Source organism: Acanthisitta chloris, unplaced genomic scaffold, assembly GCF_000695815.1.
Source record: "Acanthisitta chloris isolate BGI_N310 unplaced genomic scaffold, ASM69581v1 scaffold10628, whole genome shotgun sequence".
NCBI classification, from domain to species: domain Eukaryota; kingdom Metazoa; phylum Chordata; class Aves; order Passeriformes; family Acanthisittidae; genus Acanthisitta; species Acanthisitta chloris.
The window spans coordinates 31,081-42,997 of record NW_008686480.1 but is presented as its reverse complement, the minus strand read 5'-3'; the positions used below and the strand labels follow the sequence as shown (position 1 = coordinate 42,997).

Here is an 11,917-nt window from a genome sequence, read left to right as displayed (position 1 = left end):
GAATGTATGGTAACATACTGTCTGATCTGCAGTTACATAATTGGTCTTGCTTTCTTAGCCCTTAGATTTTTGAAGGTAACTATTTACCCAAGGAGTGTTTGTATTCATAAAGTAAAATGTTTCCTCCCTAAACATGGGCAAAATTAAAAACACACATAAACAACCATTACCATTAGCTCACAAACATATGCTAAAGACCATCTACTATATATTATTTTATAACTTTTCCAAACGTAGTTTAGTTAACATTTTAGAAATATATTATTTCTAAATCCATGTGCCTGTTAAACTTCATTATCTCAAATGATACTGAGTGAGTGGTCATGAAACAGTATCATAAAATACATAGACATTATTTTAATGCAATAAACATGTGATTTTTAAGACTATCTTAACAAACACACATGTTTATTCTTTGCTATAACATGTTTCTGCAAGTGCCACACCTATATTTTGCATGTTTTCAGTCAGTTGGCTCAAAAGATTATAGGGGGGAAAAAATATATCTCTCAAAATCCTCAGAATCTCAGAGCGAAATACTAGCCTATTTTGACACAGCTATTTAACCATAGAAAACACTTTTAATTCTCAGAATTTTTCTTAACTGTGAAACATGGGTAGGGCACTGAAACATGCATTTTTATATTTTTGCTCCTTATGAACCAGATAACACATGAGATGCAATGAAATTTTCCTAGATGTCAATTTCTAATTCTCTTATCTTGAAGCATGAAAGTGAATGGTGGCTAGATTTTTAGACATGCTGGTTTCAGTAGTGATTGCATCTTATGTGGGATGTATCTGGTCTTTTATTATTTGTTTTATAGTGTCATTTCAATGTAATGTGCTGTTCTTTGTGTCTTTGTTGTCTCTTTTTTTTCTTTGTCCCCCCAACAGCATTTTGTCCCGCACAGGGAAGAAGGAGAATCAAGATGCCTCCAATTTGACAGTGCCCATGACCATGTGTCTTTTTCCTGTGCCATTCCCACTCACCCCATCTCTAAGACCACAGGTCAGTTCCATCAACCCTACTGTTACTCGCTCCCTCCTTTACAGCGTCCTGCGAGATGCTCCCTCTGAACGTGGCCAGCAAAGTCGTGATGCTCAGTTATCAGACTACCCTTCTTTGGACTATCAAGGACTTTACGTGACACTGGTGACACTGCTGGATCTAGTACCCTTACTACAACATGGTCAACATGGTAAGCAAGGCCCTTGAACCCTTCCAGTAAGCTTAACTTCAGTGCTGTGAATCCGTGAATGATGCGTACATGCAATAGAAGAGATGGGCCTAAGCTGACCTGGATCTGGAATTCAAATCTCCTGGGATGCATTTATATCCAAGTGTTTGGTTTGACTTCCTTAAATAAAAGACTTTTTCTTGCTAACTGTGGATTTGGGCTTGAATTCTAAGGTCTGATTTTTAGTGGTATGCTGGTGGTATGTAACTAAAATACAATGGTGTGCAACAAAAATTAGGCAGATGGGTCTAAAAATATCCAGATTTTGGATTTTAATTTGTTGGGATAACTTCAGACTGTCTTTTTGGAGTGGGTCTCTTAAAAGGGCACAAATAGCTTGCAAATGTGTATCTGGCCTATATCGAATATGCAGATTTAGTGTTTTGGTGAAGGTCCATCTCTAAATAGAACATAATATACATTTAATTGAAGAAAACTTGTGGAAATTGTGCTTTGAGATGGCTTTAAAACATTTCTGCATGAAAAGAGAGCAACATCTCTGTCTTACAGAAAAACTGTATTGTCTTACGTTTTGAATTAGTTCCAAGCTTTTTTCATGACTCTGTTGTATTTGTATTTTTCCTCGAGTTCTGCACATGTCTGGCTTGTTAATCTGTTAGGCTTTGATCCTGGGATTCAGTAGCCCAGGGTTCTCCCTATGTTACATTAGCCAAACACTAATATTCACCATGGTATCAGGGTATATTACTTACACAGTTCAGTATGTAAAGACAGTTGCTGAAATTCTACAAGGGGAAGTTGTTTCTGTTAAATACTGAATTCCTTCTGAGCTGGTAGCAGCATATTTGAATCAAAGACCACTGCACTAGGAAATGGTATGATCTTGCAAAACTGGGGCTCCATGCAAGTTATAGTATATATTGACTTAACTTCCAGTTTCTAGAAATGGTGGAGTTAATTACCAAACCAGTCTTTTTCTAAAAGAAAGAAAGTGAGAAAAATGGTTTTTACTCTAAGGGTGGTGAGACACTGGCACAGGTTGCCCAGGGATGTGGTGGCTGCCCTGACCCTGGCAGTGTTCAAGACCAGGCTGGATGAAGCCTTGAGCAGTCTGATCTAGTGAGGAGGTGTCCCTGCCCATGGCAGTGGGTTGGGACTAGATGATCTGTAAGGTCCATTCCAACCTCTAAATTCTAGGATTCTATGATTCTATGATAAATAGAGGACATGGTGATAATTAACAATCATTGGAGTCCTGAAAAGAACAAATAGCATGGAGCAATGTTATTGTGGCAACATAGTGGCTCTCCTTGCCTGATTTTCCTGTCCTTAGATGTTATCAAGATGGTAAATAGCACATTTGACAGATTGCATTATGTTTTGAAACGTCTTCAAAGGAGAAATGTAAAATACCGTGTTTAAGTGGGAGAAATCCAAGGCAGAAATGAAATGTGGGAAATACTAGCTTGAAAGCTGTGCTGCAGAGGTCTGAGTGTTAAAAGTAGACCAGAGCAGACCATAAGTCACTAATATATTAATAATATTCTAGCAATATGTAAACTTTTCTTTTGGGTGTATGAGACATTATGTTTATTATTCCAACAGCCCTAGCAAGGCCTCAGCCTGAGTAAAATGTTCAGATTTTTCCATCTAGCTTCAAGAAAAACATGGACTATTTGTGAAGAGTCCTGGAAAAAAAAGAAACCAGAATGATTTGAGGTCTAGAAAATGTGAACAGCGAGGAAAAACAGAAGCAACTTGATTTGCCTAGTTTAGATAAAAATGGAAGGGAGATGTGATTATTGTATGCAAGTATGTAAAGGAGTATTGCTCTGAGGAGAAACCAAACTATTCGTGGTTATGTTTATCAGGATAAGAAGTTATAGGCTTAAATGTCAGCAATGGAAATTTTTTTAAAAGCAAAGGTCTTTTTATGATAAAGATGGTTAAGCACTAGGATGAATTGACAGGAGAAGGAATGAACTGTCTTGCAGATTTTTAAGAACGGTTTAGATAAATATGTGCCAGGAATAATTTGGTTGACTCATGCTTGGGGCAAGGGGAGGTCACTTGCTGTTTTTCATGGGTTTGTGTGCTGATAATTAAATTTTGCAATACAATTTGTCATTTATTTCTTCCTCAGCTTAGCATTTGACTAAAAGATATATATTTTTTTATCAGAACAATGAGTGTTGTTTGGGTAAGTACAAGTGCTGTGCTAGGTGATCCTGAGCTTTGGCCCAGCCAGATTATAAAAAACTCTGTGTTTAGCTGGTAAATATGTACTGCAAGAGAGAAACACTGTCTAGCATTAAGGGTCTGGTTAGACCTTTGCATCGAAGACTTGCCAGAATCACAGAAATGGAGTGCTAATTTTAATTCTTAATATGACTTGGGGTGTTTCCAGCTACAGATCTCTCTGGACTTTACAGACAGTTTTAAATCGCACTAGTTGTACAGATGAGACTGAGGGCCTGTGTAATGTGCTTAAGGCTGGGCACTGAGTTACAAAAGGAATCTCTCTCATGAGGAAGAAAGGCCTTCTGATGTATTTGGGTCATCACAGACGTTCAAACTTGGGGTTCATTGAGTGCTGTAACCTTGTCAGAGGGCTATGGGCCCCAGCTCGATTCAGTGTTCAGGCACGGGAATAGGTTGCCCAGGGAGGTGGTGGAGTCACCATCCCTGGAAGTGTTGAAGAGGTGTCTGGATCTGATGCTGGAGGATATGGTTTAGGGCTTAGGGCTTACAGCAGTGGCAGGTTAATGGTTGGACTTGATGATCTTAGAGGTCTCCTCCAACCTTGATGATTCTGTGATCCTATAAAGATTCCACAGTGCCCAGATACTCAATAAACTGTCCCTTCCCTTTGAATCTCAAAATGTTGCACATTTATAAAGTATCCCTTCCAAAGAGTTATAGTATCATTAAGTAGAAGAAATATGGAAATTCTGGATAAATATTCCTTTCCTTTTAAGCCTTGGCCATTTTTGGCCTCAATGGCTTCCCGGGAAATCAAGATCCATGATGTTCATCCATTGCCTATTTAAGAGGGGCTTAAAAATGGTGGATGAAGTCTCTTGTCTATAGTGATTAAATTCCCTAATTCCTTTGAGAGGAAAACTTGAATTGAAATGTAATTTTTTAAAATAGTTTTGTAAACGGAGAAGTACATAGTCATAATTATTTTTTCATTGTAATGATTCTATGTTTCTTTCATTTTATCCAACAGATCTTGGTCAATCAATCTTTTACACTACCACATGCTTACTTCCTTTTCTCAATGATGATATTTTGAGTACTTTACCCTATACAATGATTTCGACACTAGCTACCTTTCCTCCATTTCTGCACAAGGATATTATAGAGTATCTCAGCACATCTTTTCTGCCTATGGCTATATGTAAGTAGAACTCTTGGTAGTATTGTTTTGTCTTCGAAAACACGGTGCATAATAGTATCAGACTGTACAAGTTAAAGTTTGATCTGTCATGGAGTTGTAATAGGATATCAATCTACTGTGTGTACATATGTAAAATAATTCCATGTGACTGTTTTTCAAAGAGAAATAATTATATGATTTTTATTTATTTCTTATGCTGTGTTTCAGTGTGAATTCTTCCTTCATTTAAAGGGTGAAGTTTACCTTATTTAAGGAGTAGTGTTTTCAGACTCATAGAACTTTCAGTGCTCGCAGTGGGAGTTTTGAATACAGAATCAATAAGCAAATTGCTCCTGAAATGGTAGATGCAATAGCAACATGTGTAATTTTAGTATCTGGACTGTATCTGGATGTACAAGTAGGATTCTTCTCAATGTGATGATGTGATGAATTTCCAATTTTTCTCCTTCCCTGTCTTCTTGGGACTTTCTCTCTAAGTTCAGTATTAAGTAGTTGTGCCTGTAATGTCTGCTATCCATAAGTGTTGAGACTGAACCTGATTGTGCCTGCGTTTTTTCTTCTTGCTTTCTTTTTTCTTCCCCTCCCTGAGAAAGTCATGTGATTAGTTAATTTCCTAGTCCCTGAAAAAAGTGGTCCTGAGATGTGTTTTGAATGCTCATCTAAGTACCTTATAAAAAACTTGATGGGATTTCAGTAGTAATGAGAAATGTAACCATATTCTGCATGTGGAGGGATTAGGATCAATATTAAAGTCAGTTTTAACCAACATGATTTTACTGTGTGTGATCAAACACTGGAACAGTTTGCCAGAGTCACTGTGGATTCTCCATCCTAGCAGATGCTCAAAACACAACTGGTCCTGAGTACCTGCTCTAGTTGACCTTTTTTTGAGCAGAGGGGTTGGACAAAGCTATCTCCTTTTACATTAACCATTCTGTGAGAATGTTTCCTCCTTATCTGTATTCCAGATCTTTATGGAAAAAATGTGAACAACTTTTGTGCAGAGATCAACACTGATGTCATTTAAGCATGTAGAAGATGCTGTTAGAACATGGAAAGATGCATGGTCCAGTCTACTGAGAAAAAGATTTTATGCAAATTTATCACCTATGTTTTCTGACTCGACCAGTCAGTGATCTTGGAAAAATCCCTTAACTCTCCTGTCCCTCAGTTTCCCCATGTGAAATAGACCTTTGTAAGACATTGTAAGGATATTTTCCCTGTTACCTTTGACTGGACTAATGACAATATGCAAATGAAAATTGCTAAGATATGTTTTTCATACATATCTGCAATAGGTCCTCTTTGGGTTAAGAACAGAATGTTGCATTAAACTCCTTTTTTTCCCATTAGTGTTACCTGTTAAAGAACAGCTGAACTTGGTGACTTACCCTGTCTGTCTTCAGATATGTAGAACTACTCCTCAAAATAACTGGTTCAGCCAAATCCTTGGTTTACTTAAATAGATAAGATTCCTGAACTGCCCTTGATAGAGATTGCATCCAGGCATTTGCATTTGTCGTGCTGCCTTTCTCCTCTAACAGTTTTGGTGAGATCTCTGTATGAAACCAGTCTGCTGCTTTTTAAATTTGGCTTCTAGTACCATGTCCTACTTTTTGCTGATGGCCACATTTTAATTGCCTTGTTGGAGCTGCTGAGTTTTTTTCAATTTAAATCCATACAAGTAGATCTTGCTGTAATAATTTTGGGCCTCTTACTTGTGTGGGTGAGATTCAAAGCAAATGAATGAAGTGCAGTGAAGAGAGCCGTAGTAATGTGCAGAAGTACCAGACAGAAATTCCCCATTTTCCCTTCCCTTCTTTTCTGGTTGAGTGCTCTTTTAATTGATGTCCTAGTCTTTCCCCACTGGGAATTATATACCCCTTTGCAAGGCAAATGTAGAACCTTTCCTTTCCCTAATGTTTAGCTCTGATTTGAACTGAAAGGGAGGATGCAAGAGACTGTGGAAGCAGTTGGAGAGCCAGATGGGAGGGATGAAAGAGCTCAGTGAGCTTGTAGCTACAGTTCTGTGCTTCTATTGCAAATGCTTGTTATTTGGGTCCTGGCAGCTAGGCTTGGGAAACGCTGTGAGGATGGAAAGATATATGCTACATCTCTGTGTAGGAGGTTGCCTTCAAAGCCATATTGCCATGTAATGGTTCAGCAAATAAACACCTACACTCTGCAGGGTTTTTCCAAGTGTACTGTGTAATAGTAGCCACTTCATAGGAGACCAGCAGGAACTCCAGCCACTTTCTGTGTGAGGTCAAAGTGACAAACTTAGCTACACTTCAGTGCTACTGTTTATTGTCATCCGAACACAGTTCACATAACAATGGGGACTAATGTTTCTGGTATGTAGCTGTAATTTGAGCTCATACCATGTGCTCCCTGAGAAGTAATCTGTGTCATACACCAACAGCTATCACCAGCCCCAACCCTTCACCAGTATACAAAGCAGCAGGCTTTCCATTTTCTCTTGATTCTTTACCTTCCACTCCCTCCTTACCCTTCCTGCAATCCAAGGCTGAGGTGCACTTGGCTATACAAGTGATGTTTTGACCAGTCTGTGGTTTCTGAAGGAGGGTGCCTGAGAACATGACTGTCTGGTTAATGCAGAAAGAAATCTTACTGAGCTGGAAAACCAGCTGTGTGCTCTGTGAATCAAGACCTAGTAATCTTTCTCTTCCACCAAAACAGGTGTTTCACCTTCAACACAGAATGTTTCTAGTTTTTGGGGCTTTTTTTGCTAGTTTGTTTTTCATGACCTGGTACCTTAGGGATTTTATTTGCATGAGTTGGAATCAGTTACATGCTGTTCTCATTTAATTTTCCTGTTGCAATAGAAATTTATTTTTATCCCCCTTTTTTTTAAAGTGGGATCCTCAAAACGAGAAGGTGTTCCAGCACATGTCAATCTGTCTGCATCATCAATGCTAATGATAGCAATGCAGTACACATCAAACCCAGGTATGTGTAAACATGCAACTTTGTATCATGCTTTCCAAAACTATCAGTCAGGAACTATTGTCAAATGCTATAAGAAAAGTTTAGGTGATGGGAAAAATCTGTGTCATCATCCAACACAGGATGAAAAATAATTGATTTTAGTCAAAACTAGAGTTTCTGAGCATCATGCTTGAAATAGTCATTATGCAGATAAGAGATCTCATTCTGATGAAGAAGTGGGATTTGGCCCAGGATTGGAGACTGATCTATTCTTGTTTGACATCAGAAAATAGTGTTAATATATGACATCAATGTTGGCGAGAAATACCACTAACCTTGACTGTAGAAATTTATACTAACAGTTTGTCTTATACTGTGATTCATATACCCCCAAGTTCACAATTGGTACTACCTTTTAAAGAAGACAGGTAATGCTGCCTGCAGGCTCAATGGAACAGCAATGAATTTAAATGTACTTTTGAGTATCTAAAGACAAGGCCATACACTCTTACTGTGATGCAGTCTCAGTTAAAGCAGTGGGATCATAGAAACAAATGGAAACAAAATTTAGCCCCAGGGAGCTGTTACACTGCATGCTAGTCAACTGTCTCCCATTTTATGTATGTAGATGGGTAGATGATGTGTGTCTAGGAAACCCACCCTGCATTATGTGTGTGAGAAGTGTCACATCATGCTAATGTACTTCACCCAGGTAAATAAAAGCAGCACACCATTTTTGAAAACTACTTGCACAAGTTTTTTCATGAAATGTTCTATTTTTGTTTGTGAATTCTATGTTCAAACCACCTGAGGAAAAGTTGCTCTGTGGTTTTTGAGAAGCCAAACATGTAGAGTAGTTCATTTGGCTCTCACAGATGTTTGATGCAGAGTGGCTCCCACAGCCTTTGGTATACGTGGGATTAAAGTATTGTTTGTTACATGTGACTTCCATTGCCTCGAGATGAATGACAAGAAACTGTTTACATTGTGCAGAGGGACAGAGTTGAAGTGAATCAGCAGGTGTTCTTCAGCTAGATGTGTTTGAAAAAGATCTCCATTGCTGTGCAAAATGCAGTACACTCATGATAATCACCTTACTGGATTCTGCATTGACAGAAACAAGTTACTAATATTCAATCTCTACTATTTTGTGATGACACTCAGGTCAATGATTCTTTAGCAAGCCCTTTAAAATAAAAGAAATGATTTAATGAAGTGTAGAGTTTTGGATGGGCAAAGCAAAGCCAACCAGCTAATTACATCATTTCTATAACTAGAGTTTCCATTTCAGTATTAAGTCTATACTGTCTTTTCTCTCTCAGTGTATCACTGCCAATTATTGGAATGCCTCATGAAATATAAGCAAGAAGTATGGAAAGTAAGTCTATGATCATATATACTTTGTGGAAATGACTGTATTTGAGTAGTAATGAAAACCAGATGGCTTGAAAATTGTACGGATTGTGTGCCAAGAAGTTATAAATGATCTTTATACCCAATCCTCCCTCTGGATTATGGAGAGGAAGGTCCCTCTAATTTTTAGTTTACAGAGGCAGTTCCACATTTTGTAGAACAGAGGTCTGTTTCCAAATACTATGTGGTTGTGGCTCCAATTAGTAGAAATTTTACTAATGAGCTGTCATTTCAGTTCATGTGGGACTGGACTTTTAGGAGAACTATTTGTGAGCATTGTCTTCACCTGAAACTGATATGAATCCAGTTATTTATCTGTATCACACCTCTCTGCTCCATGGCTAGACAGAGACTTTGTTTTGCTTTGTTAGTACACTGTGGGGTGGGTGGTAGCTGTTGCATGTTCTCATCAGACTCAGAAATGTCAAAGTTAGTCATCTAATCTATCTGTAAGAGCATCCAAAGGAAATTTGTTAGGGCATGAAATATATGCATTTTGTGTGTTCAGGTTTCTCTGAACACACATATTATATATTGAATTGTGGTTTGTTACCTTGCAAAAATAAACATCTTGTCTTTCCTTAGGATTTGCTGTATGTGATAGCCTATGGACCATCCCAAGTTAAACCTCCAGCAGTACAAATGTTATTTCACTATTGGCCCAATTTAAAACCCCCTGGGGCAATCAGTGAGTACAGAGGACTGCAGTACACAGGTCAGTGCAGCTGCTTTTGTACAGGCCAAAATAAGTAAATGATCAGAAGTGTGTTAAAGTCACATGTTTACAGTTCTATGATGTATTATGAATTTCTTTGTTTGATAAGTTGGTACTTTTATAAGTATATATAATATCAATTTATCTGTATTTTCAAAAGATGTTATGACAAATAAAAACTGTGATCATGGTAAATACGTTGTGTTACTCCCAGTATTAACTAAACCAGAACAGGAGAAGAAATAAATACCTTGTTTGCTCCGAATGGTCTGTGAAACTGCTGCCTTGGCCTCACAACAGTTCTGGTTTATGTTCCTTTCAATTATTGCTTTGCTTGCTTTTGTTGTGCCAGCTGCTAACTGCTGCTGTTGCTAAGACTCCTTATCTGGCTGTTACTGTCAGAAAAAGTCAGGTGATGCCAGGTGCAGTCAGTATAATGGAGAAGTTCTCGAGGTGGATGTATAGGATGAAAATGAGAAGTAAAATCAGCATTGCAGCTGGAGCTGAGTAGGTGTAAAGTCCTCTGTCCACCAAACTCCACAGTGATACTGATGGGATAGTGCTGCTACAGGGAGGACTGTCCAGCAGCAACTGCTTTTCCTGCTTGCCTGTCTCAACCCATTTCAAATAATCTCTGTCATAGGACGTATATTTTGTTCACTTTTAAAATCTCTGGACCGGAATGTGACATTTTAAATTATAAAAATGAAGAGTTGGAAGAAGTCTTACAAGTCCCCCTAGACCAACTCAGCTTAATGCTCTTGATAGAAGTTTGTCTGATCAGTTCTAAAGTCTTCCCCCGAAATGTTGATAGATTTCTTGACTTTTTTTAAAAAAATGTCCTTCATGTACTGCTCTGAATCATTTCTTCCATGCAAGCAGGTCTGTAAACTAAGCATGATATTCTATCTGAACTGGATTTTTTTTTCCTACGCATGTTTTTTGTTAATGTATCCCAGAATGGGATGAGTATTCTGTGCAGTTGCATGGCATTTTGACCTGGGGCATCCCATTTAACATCCACTTGAGCATTCTTTTGTTTACTTTTTGTCATTACAAAGCAAAGGAGGCTCCTTCTGTCACTGGAGTAGTTTTCCTTTGTGATAGCTGTGTTTTTATTTTGCATGGGAATGTTCCTGAATTTACTCAGCTGCTTCTACCATCCTGCTCCTGGGGAGGCAGGATAGTTAATTAATTCAAGATTTTGATGAGATCAAGAGGGGTTACAACAGGAATGTCTGTGTCTTACTTTTTCCATTTCTTCACTGAGTCCATGCTTCATTTCATTACATCCCAAACAAGTCAGTAGGCATGTATGTTCAAGGTTGTTTATTGTCATTACTAGAGTCTCTGAGGAATGGCCAGATTTTCTCTCATATTTGTATAGTACTTAGTACGAGAGGATCTTGTTCTCATTTGATACTGCTGGGCACAAGGAATATAAATATCTCTTCTCCTTTTATTAATCAGCTGTGCTTTGGTTTTGCAGCCTGGAATCCTATTCATTGCCAGCACATTGAATGCCATAATGCAATTAACAAACCAGCTGTGAAGGTACTGCTGTTACTCCAGGGGTCAAACCCAACTGGGAGGTGGGAGGTTGCACTTTGCCCTGCTCGAGTAGGGAGGTTGGACCATATGACCCACTGTGGTCCCTTCCAACCTCACTGATTCTGTCATTCTGTGAAATGTTACTGTATACCAGAAACTTTATTTCAATTACATAGATATGTGTTCACCTTGGGATCTTGATTGAGGTCATACAATGCACCTACTCTGATTGTGATCCTTTGCTTGGAATGTGTCCTAAAGCAAATTGTATCAAAGCTTTACTTACCTCTTCTGCAGCCCTCTCTGAGGGAGGTAAATTTTATCTTTCCTGTTAACACACAGAGTAAAATTGAGAAAAGGCTTGACCAGGGTCATAGTGCAGTTTGATAGCAGAAGCAAGAACAGCATCCCAAGTACAGAGCATGCTACAGTTAGGTGTACTAATTAATTGATTTGTATCCAGTTAAAAATGTAGATACAACCAATTTTCCTGGCATCAATTCATATACTAACGTAATTCCTTTAGTTGAACAGTTCTTCAGTGAGTATTTTCCACATACTGATAGGGCATAATGTGATATAATATGATATAATATAATAATATAATAATCCAGAGAAGAGCAACTGACTTGGTGAAGGGACTCAGGCACAAATGCTATGAGGAGAGGCTGAGGGAGCTGGGGG

At 38.3% G+C, this 11,917-nt stretch overlaps 1 protein-coding gene across 1 annotated transcript in view; it reads left to right on the top strand.

The window, feature by feature from the left end:
- The window catches only part of LOC103807423 (protein unc-79 homolog), a gene marked incomplete at its 3' end in the record, with an annotated part of 46,253 nt that overhangs the window by 5,111 nt on the left and 29,225 nt on the right, over nt 1-11,917 (top strand). Inside the window, 6 exon segments of the mRNA XM_009080149.1 lie at nt 898-1,202; nt 4,435-4,605; nt 7,483-7,575; nt 8,877-8,932; nt 9,553-9,682; nt 11,172-11,236. Of these exon segments, the coding sequence (XP_009078397.1) occupies nt 956-1,202; nt 4,435-4,605; nt 7,483-7,575; nt 8,877-8,932; nt 9,553-9,682; nt 11,172-11,236 (762 nt within the window).